This window comes from Podarcis gaigeae (genome assembly GCF_964106915.1).
Source record: "Podarcis gaigeae genome assembly, chromosome: 4".
Lineage (NCBI taxonomy): Eukaryota > Metazoa > Chordata > Lepidosauria > Squamata > Lacertidae > Podarcis > Podarcis gaigeae.
In genome coordinates this window covers 102,144,461-102,158,580 of record NC_139677.1, presented here as the reverse complement: position 1 = coordinate 102,158,580, position 14,120 = coordinate 102,144,461, and the positions used below count along the sequence as shown (strand labels likewise).

Here is a 14,120-nt window from a genome sequence, read left to right as displayed (position 1 = left end):
AGTCATGGCATCCCCTCCATCTCCAATGTCAGTCCTTGTTATGGCTTGGTCTCTCCCACAAACGTGAGACTGTTAATAATTTCAGATTTATTGCTAAAACAACAAACTTGGACGGAGCTCCTCTACTCTTCGTCCTCCCCACAAGATGGAGTTGCCCGGACTGATCTGCTCCCCCTTCCTCAGCACGGAAGCCCCCACCTTCTCTTCCAGTATCTTTAAATTAGGCAGAGAATGCTTCCTGCATTCCAGCGTCTGACTCACTCCTGTAGCTCTCACACAGCTGTCTGTCACTCTGTCTCTCTTTTTCTTCTCCCCCTTGTTCAGAGCTCAGATGACAGTTCCTCTCCCCCTCCTCTCTGCCTTCCGCTGCTAACTCTCCTCTCCCTAGGCCTGCTTCTTCTCTGGCTGGCAGCACCTGAGCTTCGCTGCCAGTCGTCGCTTTGGTCAACCCAAGACTGACAAAAACAAAAACCTGAAGCTACTTATCTTTCCTAACAATTCTGAAGCTGACATTTAAGATGGCCTCAATAGCAGAGATATTGGCTGATTGAGCAGATATATACATACAACAATGAGAATGAATCAAGGCACAAACTCCACCTTTGGAAGCAAGGATTACATCTAAAACATAAAAATTTTTAAGCGCAACATCTCTTATTTCTGACATTTCTTTGTTGATTATTTTTAAAACCAAGATGGTGGAATTTAAACAAAACAAGAAGATCCATTAAAATACTCATAGGTCCAATTACAATATGGATAATGACCTAAAAATTTATTGCTATTATGATTGAAACAAAAACAATAAGACACTATTTTTGCAAGCGACAGAAGCACAGGCGGTAAACTTACACAATTGTCCTTCATATTATTGCTAATCTTATATGAAGCATTTACTGGAATACTGGAATACCATCACCAAAAGAAGCTCAAAGCTTCTCAAAGCTTTTTTTCTTTCTTTCTTTCAGCAGCTAAAAGGCACTAGCCAAGCATATTGCAACAAGGTAGAGAATAGAGCCCATTGTCTTCTCAGGCCCTGCTAAAGAACCATATTGCAACTTGCTTTCTGTCCGGGAACCATGCCAAAGCACAAGAATGAAACAACTGGAACACACTGAAAACCCCCTCACCCCCTCTCCTGCCAAGAGTCCACAATAGTTCCAAGACAGCTTTCTGTACATGCTCAGGGGAACGCATCATAGGGCAGGAATCCTGAGGGAGGAAAAAAGAAGAAGAGATCTGGGGGGGTAAAATCCAAGCGATGCCGGTCCTGCGAGGGCATCCTTCAAAGCCAGGCTCACTTCCCAAACAAGAGACAGCAAAACTGTAATGATATTTGGTGGTTGAAGTGGCTTCCCAGGGAAAAGGGGAGCCAATGTGGTAGGAACGAAGATGGCCTTTAAACGTGCCAGGAAACACTGGAACAGCTGTAGAAGGTGACTCCATCCAGGGCACGTCAATGGGGCGATGTCTCCAGCTGCAGTGCGGGTTGAGATTAGGTGGGAGGTCATCACTGGCATTCGAAGGTCTTGGAGAAGACGGTATCTCCCAGATGCCTTTTTTCTGATGACAAAGATGGGTGTATTCCACGGGCTGGTGGAAGGTTCAATATGGCCCAGTTCGAGTTGTTCTGCAATTAACTGGGCTGCCACTGCAAGCTTTCCTTTAGGCAAGGCCATTGAAGAAGAAACTGGTTCGGTGGCCCAGGCGGGGGGCCAATCCTTGATGGCAATCACAGAACAGTCCGCCCCCGTGTCCAAGACCCCTTCAATCGTGCGGCCCCCAAGGGTCATCTGGATCTTTGGGCGTTCTTCCGTGACTGAGAAGGTAGCAGCCACAAGAGGGTCATGGTTTTGGGCTGACCCTGGGATGCATATGATTTTTGCTATAGGAGAGCCAGATTGTAAATGCGCCTGGCGATCAGAAAAGACAGTCACATAGGGGTCATTTTGTTGCAATCCATGTAAAACATCTGGAACAAGGTGGATGCCTTGCAGTAAAACCTCTGACAATGGAAAAACAAGGCACTGTGCTGAAGAAGAAAAATCAGCCCCCACTGACACTCTAGCTTGGTGTGGCACAAAGGGAACTGGCAAGCGCAGGTCCTGAGTCAAAAAGAGGCGAGGTAAAGCCAGAGGTGGGGTTACCGGAGAGTGCGCTGGGTCACAGGTTTTATCCTTGGCAGGATTTTTGGATATGGTGGAGGACAGAGCCATGGCTAGAAGGCGAACTTTATGCGTCTCAGTGCCCAATGATTGGCAGGCTTTAAGCATATCTGCAATGGCTATATTGGGAGTTGTCATCAAAGGGCGTAGTGCTTGCTTACAATCCTCATTCGCATTATCAAACGCAAGCTGGCAGACAATCACTTCTTGGGCTGCTACGTCCTGAACTTGCCGCTTAAGGGTGTAATACAAGCGATCAACAAATTGTCCATAAGGCTCTGTAGGGCCCTGGCAAACGCTGTTGGGTGTAGCATACACGTTACGCGGGGGAGTATGAGGCAAATGAAGCCATTCCACAATAGACACAGTCCCAGACTTCTGGCCAGTGGTGTATACTATGGCCGTTGGAAGGAGTGGGGTGGCAAACACTGCAAGCGATAGCTGGTCCATGGAAAGAGAAGGGATCCTGTCCACCATACATCTGCGTAGGTGATCATTCACGGTTGTTAGAGCCTCTTCCATTGAAGGGTAACTGTGCCCTTGCCTGCTGGATCCTTATGTCCTTTAAGGGCAGAATATAGCGGAGACAGAGTGGAGGTGGGCAGGTCCAAGTAACTCTTTATCCAATTTAACTGTCCAAGGTCAGGGAACTGTAGTTGAGGTGCAACTGGAATGGCAGCAGCTGCGGTCAACTTGTGTTCCAAATACATAATAGGCAGGGTCCGCTGGATTTTTTCTCTAGCCACTGTCAATCCTGCTTGCTCAAACTGCTCGTGTTGGGCTGGACCTCCCCGCGGGGCGGCAGGAGCAATCACAGGAAAAAGATTAGGAGTTGCAGAATCAAAAGCCAGTAACGGAGCAGCAGTGCGAAGAGCCTCTTGAAGTGGGGTGGAAGTGGTGCCAGATGCCTTGGGCAGAGGAGCGGGGGGTGCCGAAGGAGGAGGATCTGGGGGCTTTGGTGGGGCATATACCGGAAGAGCAGAAGAAGGCAATGCTGGATATAGCAAGGGAAAGGTGACAGGCAAAGAAAAAGACGATGCAGCAGCCAGAAGGAGATTGGCTGGAGGCAAACTGGACATTGCTTTGTAAACTTTACACCAGGCATCCAAAACTTTGACATCAATTTGAGGATGGTTGTGGAAAAAATGTCCTACTTTTTCCCAGTCCTTTAAATGCAAAAGGCCATCCTGAGGAACCCAGGGGCAGTGGGTGTCCAAAGCTTGAATAAGCGCCTTGAGGTCGGCATCAAGTACAAGAAGGTTGTTACTGGCAAAAAGGAACTTAAGTTTGTCAAAAAAATTCTGTTGTGGCGCCGAAAGAGACTGCCCCATAACAGCAGAAGGAGCGGGAGCACTCACCAGGGATCCAAAGTGGATGAAAGACGCGTCTGGAACCCGTGCCGGGCGAGGTGAGCGCTGAGAGGGCCGCAGCCACGCAAAGTCCGAAATCAGTCGAAGTCTGAAAGAGACTGCCCCACAATGGCAGAAGGAAAGGGAGCCTCACCGGGATCCGAAGCGGATGAAAGACGTGTGGTGAGCGCTGGACGATGAGAAACAACGTGGAGTCCGAAGGTAGTCACACGGGGCACCAAATGACGAGATCCAGCTCGCCATCAGTAAGAAGCAGTCTCACACAGAGATGGGTTGAAGAATTATGGCTGCCTTAGAGCTGCTGCAGCACAGCCTTTATTGTGTGAAGTCCGAAAGATACAAAATACAAGGAATGCAACCCTTTCTAAGCCAGCAGATAAGGACCATCGCACTAGACCACGCAGACGATCAGGCTATGCTTACGTGGGCCAATCATTAGGACATCATGAGCTGTCCACGCGTTGATCATGCTCCAAGGATGCTTTTAGCTATGAAAGCACCCTGCAACTTTGCTCATGCTCTTATGTACAAGCAACCATTTTCCCACATCAGACCAGCTCGGGGGCCGCTAGTGGCGCCTTGGAAGATGGTGGATATTAACATCTATCCAGCTTGCATGTGGTAATTAGAGGCTGATTATTGGGAGAGATGCAGTTTTCACCCGCTGTTGCCATAAATCACCCCCGAGTTCGGAAGAAGGAGGGGGTGAGGCACTGGGTGCACAACCCTCGGCGGGCCTCGGAACTCCTCCGAAGCTACTTCCAGGAGCGAAACTAGTTGCGTTACTTAAAAGGAAAAAAATTGGTGAAAGATAACGCACAGGCTTCAAGAGAGGCAGGAGGTTTTTATCTGCTAACAATTTTACCATTGAAATGAAGAAGACTGAGACGGAAGATTACATCAAAGTACTACAGACATGGTATGTGGAATGGAATGCAATGGAACTGAAAGGGGGGGATGACTTATTTATTTTTTGCTCTATGTGATTAACTAATAACCCTAACTAATAAGAAGAAGAAGTTCAGACCAGCCCAATTGTGGTAGAAAAAGGAATAATTTGAGGAAGATTGTTCAAAGAAAAAACTGTAATTTACTCTTTATTGTGGGGGTTTTAATTTCCCACGTGTTATAGGGGGCGCTGTTGAGCTCTGTAAAAATAGATGAGGTTGGTCCCATAGTGGTATTTTTTGAATTTCCAGGCAGATATGACGATCCCACAGGGAGGCTTACCAAGAGAGGCCACGATCCCACGATTCTCCTCCATGACGTCCTTATGCAGAGCTCTCTGGTCAGGATCCAGCAACACCCACTCCTCGTCCGTGAAACGAACAGCAACATCTTGAAAGCACACTGGACCCTAAAAGAAAAAGGGAAATGTCCTCCTCTGAGACAGCAGAAATATGATCTGCTACACAATGCTCTGTTGTTTCCATCCTGTACATTGCGGTGTTGTTTCAATTGGATTGCTTTGCTTCACATTTTAAATATGGATGCTTATTTTATTCTGTGTTCTAATAATGGGTATTCGTCTTTGTGCAAATAGGTGGTACTCCACAATGTATCTTCCAATTCATTCTGCCTACGCAAGCATTCCAGTTTCCCCAATGGAAGGGTCCACTTTCTCCTCTCCTCCTGAGCTGTTCTGGGGAGTTCCCTCCCAATGCCCTAGAGCCAAATTCCAGGAGTTCATGGGGGCATGGAGGGGGGAGCAATGGGGGGCAGGACCCATTTTGCAGTAGATGGGGCTGATTTGGTGAATCCAGGCCACTATTTGTTCTCTTTTGTTTTTTTTTTTCTTTTCAAAATTTTTATTAGGTTTTTTTAATAAAAGAGATACAAAAATGAAAAACAGCATTGTTTGTGTCTTTACGAAATTTCATAACATCTTTGGACTTCCTCGCGTCATCCGCTCGCACATACATTGTTCATAAAATTTTTCAAGCAAATTACCATCTTATTTGTAATCTTATAACCAATCATTACAATATAGTCTAATAATGCTCATCTAATTTAGTGATGGCCAATTGTTTATAATCAAGCATCCTTCTTAGCATTCCATCAAATTACAATAATTTTGTAAATAAATCTTAAATTTCTTCCAGTCTTCTTCAATCCTTTCTTCTCCCAGGTCTCGAATTCTGCCAGTCATTTCCGCCAGCTGCATATAGTCCATCAGCTGCATCTGCCATTCTTCCAGCGTGGGTAGATCTTGAGTTTTCCAGTTCTTTGCGATGAGTATCCTTGCTGCCGTTGTTGCATACATAAAGAAAGTTCTGTCCTTCTTTGACACCTTCTGGCCGACAATACCCAGAAGGAAGGCCTCTGGTTTCTTAGTGAAAGTATACTTAAATACCTTTTTCAGTTCATTATATATCATTTCCCAGAAGGCCTTCACTTTAGGGCAAGTCCACCAGAGGTGAAAGAATGTTCCTTCATTTTCTTTACATTTCCAACATTTATTGTCAGACGAGTGGTATATTTTGGCAAGCTTAACTGGGGTCATGTACCATCTGTATATCATTTTCATTATATTTTCTTTCAAAGCATTACATGCAGTAAAGTTTAGCCCAGTGGTCCACAACCTTTCCCATTCCTCAAACATAATGTTATGCCCAATGTCCTGTGCCCACTTTATCATAGCCGATTTAACCATTTCGTCTTGTGTGCTCCATTTCAACAGCAAGTTATACATTCTTGAAAGTACCTTAGTCTTAGGTTCTAACAGTTCAGTTTCCAGCTTCGATTTCTCCACCTGGAACCCTAGCTTTTTGTCATTTTTAAAAACTTCTTTAATCTGAGCGTAATGTAACCAGTCTCGCACTTTATACTTCATTTTTTCCATACTCTGCAATTTCCAGTTATTTCCATCTTTTTCTAATATTTCCCAATATTTTGGCCAATTGGCTTCCATATTGGGTCTTTTTCGGGCCTTAGCTTCCGGAGGTGAAAGCCACCTTGGGGTTTTATATTCCAATAAGTCTTTATATTTTGTCCAGACATTAAACACTGCTTTTCTGACAATATGGTTCTTAAAGGCCTTATTGATCTTAACTTTGTCATACCATAAGTATGCATGCCAACCAAAATTATTATTAAACCCTTCCAGATCCAACACATCAGTGTCTTCGAGAAGTAGCCAGTCTTTTAGCCAGCAGAAAGCTGCGGCTTCATAATACAACCTTAAGTCTGGCAGGGCAAAGCCCCCTCTTTCCTTTGCGTCAGTCAGTATCTTAAACTTAATTCTGGGCTTTTTGCCCTGCCAGACAAATTTAGAAATATCTCTCTGCCACTTCCGGAAGCATTCCGTCTTATCTATAATCTGTAGTGTTTGAAACAAAAACAACATTTTTGGCAATACATTCATCTTAATAGCAGCAATTCGGCCTAACAAAGAAAGCTTCAATTTTGTCCAACTGTCCAAGTCTCTCTTAATTTCAGACCAGCATTTTTCATAATTTTCCTTAAATAGACTCAGATTTTTTGCTGTTATGTTCACCCCTAGGTACTTTACCTTTTTCACCAATGATAATTCTGTTTCTCTCTGAAACTGTTCTGATTCAATATCTGTCAAATTTTTCCCCAACACCTTAGTTTTCTGTTTGTTTAACTTAAATCCCGCCACCCGACCAAAATTGTCAATCAATTGTAAAACTCTTTTCGTACTAGATTCCGGCTCCTGCAGTGTCAAAACTAGGTCATCTGCAAAAGCTTTAAGTTTATATTGTTTCGCTCCGACCTATTTGTTCTCTTTTGTCCACTGTTTAGAAACCGATTTTAGCATTCAGTGATCAATCTAGAAATAAAATAAGCCTATTTTAAATGGCCATCTGTCTTGGATGATCTCGCAGCGATTCCTGCATTGCACGGGGTCTCCTGGCTCTGAGAGACAAGCAGGGAGGGTGGCTTCTGGCAAAAGGAGAGGGAGCCACCTATCGCTCTTCCTTATGCTGACTCACCTCTGCCTCTCGACCTTCCTCTCCCACTCGCCTCCTTCCTCTTCTGCCTCTGATTCTGCACTGCATTCTGCCACAGAGTCTCCCACCTTACTAAGCCCTGTAAGCCCTTCAGCTTCTGACACCTCCTCTTCCCAGGCTTCTCCCTCTTCCCCCTCTGACCGCCCATCCTTCCTCCACCTCCATTCCTTCGGCTCTGAGCCATCTTCCCTTCCCGGTTCCCCAGCTGCTTCCTCCCGCCATTCCTCTGTGCCCAACAAGTCCATGACATTGCTCCATCCCTCAGCCTCTGTCCCCACAAGGCAGCTTCCCCTGACCTGATCCGGTTCCACAGCCGCTGCTTCCCTTCTGCCCTCATGAAAAGACGGATCAGGAGGTCTTGCCGGCATCCTTCTGTCACCTGCACGAGAAAAAAGGTAAACAGGACGCCAGGAGTGCCGCCTTCTCTCAGAGGTGAAACGGGGCATCTCTAACTGGAGATGGGCCTTTGAGAAAGCCTTACCTACTGAGAGCATTTGGATGTTTGTGGCCATTTCATATGTTTGTTCTGCAGAAATACATCTCCCCTCCTCTGGACCCTTGTCCCCAACTGTCTCCCCCCAAAGCAAGATGAAAAGAACCCCCAGATGAGTTGGAAAACCAACAGAATGAGACCAGACAGAGAAAAACCACCTTCCTCCTTACCCAGTGGCCTCTCTCTGGTGTCCAACGGAGGCCTCTCTGCCTCACAGGAATCCAGGTCCATTTCTGAAAAGAGATCCTTTCCCTGAAAAAGAAACACGGATTAAAAACACAGAATGGTGAGAAATATTAGAAAGAGAATGGCAAAGACTTGAAGGGTGTGAGATCTCATTCCATGGATGCTTTCCCAGAAAACAAATGGGCCATCAGCAGACCATTATGGGATGTTCTCCGTCCTGTTTGGAGCCGCTTGGGAGTAACCAGAGGAAAGTCTCTCTCACCTGCTTTCTCTCCTCTGCCTGACTCAGGAGGAAACCTTCGGCCAGGGCCACTGCCTGGGAACTGGTCTCCGCTCCGCATTCCCTCACCCAGCTCTCCATCTCTGGGGGAAGGACAGCCAGGAACTGCTCCAAGATCACCAGGTCCAGCATCTCAGCTTTCGTGTGCCTTTCTGGCTTCAGCCACTGGTGGCAAAAGTGGTAGAGTCGGCTGCAAACCTCTCGGGGTCCTTTGGCCTCCTGGCAGCAGAACTGCCTCACCTGCTGGCTCTGCACCTCTGAGCGGAGGGCGTTCTTCTCACACAGGATCTTCTGCACTGGGTTTTCCCAGAATCCCCCACTGCTCCCAGTTTGGCTGGCATGGCCTCTTCCTGCTTCAGGGCCAGCTGAGTCTTGCTCTTCCATTTGTGCTCTCAGGAAGCCCTTGAGATATCAGAAGGAACCCTTTGGTCTTCTGACAAGTTCTGTCAGTCTTAATGAGAGGCTCTAGCAAATTCTACAAAGCAAATACATTGTTCTGTTACAAAATTTGTAGGAAAGGAAAATAAATATTTCCCTGAGGAAGCATGGATGAGTCTTGTTGGCAACCAGGGCAGGATTGCACCGCATCCCGGACCATGAGCTATCTTTTTGAAAAGAAAGAGCAGGAAGAGGAGAAGAAATACGTCTCTAGCCTTCTAGCAATGCAAAATGTGGAGGCAACTGCAGGGATTTCTGGGATGTTAATCAACCTGGTTTCTGCTGCCTTCCAGTCAATGCATGAAGTCAGAAACATCAGACAAGGGAATCGTTTGTATCTTGTGAAAAATTGATGCTTGGCTCTAGTGGGGGTCCTCACCCCGGGGGCCTCAAGAGTTGCTCCCCACCCCCACTCCTCTGCTTCTGTCTCCTTTTCTTGCACTTGGACTCTCTGCCGTTCTCCAGACAGACTCCTGGGGTGGGGTCCTTTTTCTTTGCTCTGAGGGCCAGGTATGTGTCCGACCAACCCCCTAAGGGCCAAGTGGGCAGGGCCAAAAACATCTCCCTTGAAATTTAGGTGGGTAATTTTCTATTATTATTATTATTATTATTATTATTATTATTATTATTCTGTTAGATAGCTTCACACACACACAGCCATTCATGCCAAGGTCCCTGGAGGCTTGGTGAGTAGCAGCGCCCATTTCCGGCTTCTTTGCCAGCAACAATCCCTTTGGGACAGAGAGGATGTGGTCCTGGGATGCCATGCTCTGGGTGCGAGGGGATTGCTGCAGTGGCCTCCTTGGGGAGCTGCCCTTGGAGACGACTGGGAAACTGGTTTGCAATGCAGCAGCCAGACTATGGGCTGGGATCCCTCTCTTTGTTCCTGGCCTTTCTCTCCCACCTTTCCTCCCTTCCTCCACGTGGGGTTTTCTTTGGGGGGGGGGGCTAGTCCACCTCGTCGTCCAGCTTTGGAAAACCATTTGCACATGTTTCCTCTGTTGTGCAATGAGGCTGAGCAATGTCACACAGAGTTAAAGTCCCAGGGACTCCTTTGATTAAAGAAGGGAGATTTTTTCTGAAAGGGGGGGGCGGAGGGCCAGATGAGTTTGGGATCCTCTGATCTGCAGGAAGGAGAGCGTGGCAGACCTGGCCCCTCCCGGATCAGGCCCCCCAGGCACCCTCCGCTGCTGCAGCCCTGGGACCCCCCCCCCCCGTCTCCCCACTGCACCCTCTGGGGGGAGAGAGAGGAGACTCACCAGATCCTAGGAGGGGACAGCGAGGCAGCCCTTGCAGGAGAGACCCCAAAGCAAGGAACGGACTGGGGAGGGAGGGGCCTTGGCTCTGGAGGACCAGGCCCCTCTTGCTTCCTGGCCTCTCTAGGAAGGCAGCTCACTTCCCTTTAACCCTTGCCAAGCCGAGAGCCTCCAGCTCAGCCCTCTCTCGCTTGGCAGAACCTCAGATTTCTATTATTTTTAATGTATTAATGGGGCTGCTGCCCCCCTGGCTACGCCCATGCCCAGATATCCTTTTGGGGGTGAGGCTCTTGGCTGGACTCTGAGCATCTCCCTCCCTTGGCCAGAAACCAGAGGAAGAGCTTGCAGGGAAAAGGGCTTTGCAGGAGGCAAGGAAGCTCCTCCTAGAATTCCGGAGTGGAGAGATAGGAGGGGATCCCAGGGTCATCTAGTCCAACCCCCCAGCAATGCAGGAATCTCAGCTCAAGCATCCATGGCAGATGGCCGTCCGATCTGTGCTTAGAAACCTCTAAGGAAGGAGAGTCCCCCACCTCCCAAGGGAGACCTTTCCCCTGCCCAACTGCTCTTAGATGTCCCTCAAGGCAGAGGGTCCTGAGTTCCAGCCCTGCATCTATGGCAGATGGCCGTCCGATCTGTGCTTAGAAACCTCCAAGGAAGGAGAGTCCCCCACCTCCCAAGGGAGACCTTTCCCTGCCCAACTGCTCTTAGATGTCCCTCCTAGAACAGGCAGCTTCACCTTCATTACCTTATATAGCTGACTTCCTTATTCTCTCCTTTGTTCTCTTCTCGGACCATATTTGGTTAACCTTTCTTTTGCCTGCCTGACACTTCCTTATGTATACGTGGCATACATGACACAAGCTATTGCAAATCAGGCTGTTGCTGACACAAGCTATTGCAAATCAAGCTATTACAAATCAGGCCGTTGCTAATGGAAATTACCGTACGCCCTATCTTCCTTTATCGCCAGGGGACGGGGAAGTGTTGTGTTTTGGCTTGAAGAGCGAAGTTGAGGTTGGTGTAGGAAGGCAGACTTGGGTTGATTTGGTTTCGTTACATAGACATTTACTTTAAAGGTGGGAGAAGGAAGTATAGTCCTATTTCTGTGAGTGGCAGAGCGGTCTTTCCACTCATGTGGTTTACATGCTATGAAAGCTGGGATCTGTTTTGATATTGAAATTTTAAAAGGGTGGAGTGGAACCGGATATTGACCATCTCCTTAGCCTGGGGCAGGGGTCAGCAACCTTTTTCAGCCATGTGGGGCAGTCCACCATCCCTCAGACCATGTGGGGGGCCAGACTATATTTTTTGGGGGGGATGAACGAATTCCTATGCCCCACAAATAACCCAGAGAGGCATTTTAAATAAAAGGACACATTCTGCTCATGTAAAAACACGCTGATTTCCAAATCGTCCTCAGGCCAGATTGAGAAGACGATTGGGCCGCATTCGGCTCCCTGGCGTTAGCTAGCCTATCCCTGACCTAGGGATTTTAAAAGGGTGGAGTGGAGTGAAACCAGATATTGACCATCTTGTTAGACTGGGGAGCCACATTCTGGTTGAAGGAGGCCAGGATTAGCCCGAAGGCCTGGGATGTCCCTCATCCCCTGCAATAGGAATCCAGGAGAAAACTCTTGGAATAGCCTTGCCAGGTGCTCAGGGAGGGACTCACCTGTCCCCATGTCCTCTTTGCAGATGTGATGCAGTTGCACATCCCTCCCCCAGAGGTGAGTATTGGAGAGAACCAGAGCAGGGACTCAGACCTGCCCTCCTTGCCCCCCACTCTGCACTGTGGAGAAGCCCTCCCTTCGTACCTGCCGGAGGTGGTACAGAATTGCCAGGCAGCTCAGCTCAGGGGGCTCTGAGCACTGAAGTGCTCCAAGCAGGAGACGGCCAAAGCCATCCTGGTGAGTGATGGGTGGTGTGGGGGACCCCAATGGGGAAGTGGGGGCTTTGCGGAAGGGGTTGTCCATCTGCCAGAGAGGAGGACCATGGTGGCCTAGGTCAGTGTTTCCCAACCTTTTTTGGGCAAAGGCACACTTGTTTCATGAAAAAAATCTCGAGGCACACCACCATTAGAAAATGTTTAAAAAATTAACTCTGTGCCTATATTGACTATATATAAAGTAACTCTCTTTAATAGGAATCAAATAAACACAAAGAAAGTATTTTATAATTACTTTATTATGAAATAGTAAGTAAACAGAAATATGAAAAATTATAAAATACTTTATTCAGTGCGCAACCTGGGCCTGTTTGGCTGAACACAAAGCTGATATTCTGGCTGGAATCGAAGAAAGACACACACGTAGCTCTTCGTCAACAGCTCTCAGTCTCTCTCTGTATTTAGTTTTTATAGCAATCATGCTTGAAAAGCTCAACTCACAGAGATATGTAGTGGAAAATGGGAGCAATGTCAAAATAGCTTTGTTTGCCAGAAGGGGGAACTCCTTGGCAGTTTCCAACCAAAAACTGTCCAAAGGTAGATCAGCAAATCTTAGCTTGAAACCACGATTTTGTTTCAGTTCAGTTAGTTCCTCCTGCTCCTGTAAAGTCATGTCCTTTCCACCAACTGATGCTGAGCTATAAGGGTCCCTAACCCAGTCAAGGCATTCAGTGGAGACTGAAGAGAAATAAAATGACAACTTCTCCTCGAGAGTTTTTAAATGTTTACCTATTATCTCACACAGTGCAGCAGTGTGAACACCTTGCCATTGCTTGGTGAGTGTGAACATTTCAAGATTGCCACTTTCCACGTGTTGATGCCAGAGTTGCACCTTTGAACGGAATCCATTTATTTTATCTGTACTTGTAAGCAGGTTTTCATTTCGGCCTTGCATTCGTGTGTTCAGTTCATTCAGATGATGAAATATATCTGCCAGGTATGCCAGCCTTGCACACCACTCATCACTTGCAAGCAGCTTTGCGTAATCTGACCTCTCATTTGTCAGAAGCACTTTAAGTTCCTCCCGCAGCTCATACACACGAACCAAGACCTTGCCACGCGACAACCACCGGACCTCCGTATGAAACAGCAAGGTTTTATGCTTCGCTCCCATCTCCTCACACAAAGCTGCAAATATGCGACTTTTCACGGGTCGTGACTTTACAAAGTTTACCATGCGCACAACATCATCCAACACATGAACTAGGTCTGCTGGTAAAGTCTTGGCTACGAGGGCCTCACGATGCAAAAAACAATGCATAACAATCACATCTGGATTTCTTTCCTATGGAGCCATATCACATCCCGGCAGGAGGCCTAAATTGGTGGAACGCTCAGGCCCCGCCTATTTAAAGAGGACTATTAATTTGGAGAGCTGCTATCTTCCAAACTGTGAGACGACGAGGCAAAGGGGGAGCCCTGAATGGAACTTTGCGTTTTTGTCTCAACGCCGGTCTCGCGCTGCCGCTTCCCGCGCTCTCAAGGACCCGGGAGGAGGAAGGCGTGAAGGGAATCCCGAAGGCACGAAAACCTCGCGCATGCGCAGGCCTTCCGCCTGCGACAGCCCAGTAGGCCGGCCGAAGCGAGCGGCGATGGGATGTGGGAGGGAGCTCGCTCGCCGCCCCGCGTGTGCTCGCCGCCGCCGCCCCGCCTCTCGCCGCCCGACTCGCCCGCCTCCCTCCCACAGCACACCAGGCGTCTCGCAGCACACTAGTGTGCCGCGGAACACCGGTTGGGAAACACTGGCCTAGGTTCATGTATCCTATTTGAAAGGGGAATCATCTTAGGGACTTCCTGTGGAAATCTGGGTCAGGAATGCTGTTCCCGGAATTGACAAACACACAAGACGTAACCGGCTGTGCATTCACATAAACAATACTCTTCTATACATTCTTATCACAATATCAAAGGTTTATCTTGCACATAAACAGCACATAAAGTGCAATAATATAGACGGAAGTCCCCAATAAATCAGTTCATTCATAAAGACCAAATGTCTGCTGGTTTCTGTTC

The 14,120-nt window shown here is 47.7% G+C and overlaps 1 protein-coding gene across 2 annotated transcripts in view; it reads right to left on the bottom strand.

The window, feature by feature from the left end:
• The window catches only part of LOC310843385 (uncharacterized protein), a 50,146-nt gene extending 41,203 nt beyond the window's left edge, over positions 1–8,943 (bottom strand). The window contains exons 1-4 of one of the 2 annotated variants that reach the window (XM_083736690.1): positions 8,451–8,943; positions 8,173–8,254; positions 7,806–7,888; positions 4,766–4,892 (exon numbers count right to left, since the gene is read on the bottom strand). In XM_083736690.1, coding sequence (XP_083592816.1) covers positions 4,766–4,892; positions 7,806–7,888; positions 8,173–8,254; positions 8,451–8,852 — 694 coding nt within the window. In that variant the 5' untranslated portion in view covers positions 8,853–8,943. The remainder of the gene's footprint in view (positions 1–4,765; positions 4,893–7,805; positions 7,889–8,172; positions 8,255–8,450) is intronic. The other variant, XM_083736689.1, reaches the window with a different exon arrangement.
• Between the last annotated feature and the right edge of the window lie 5,177 nt (positions 8,944–14,120).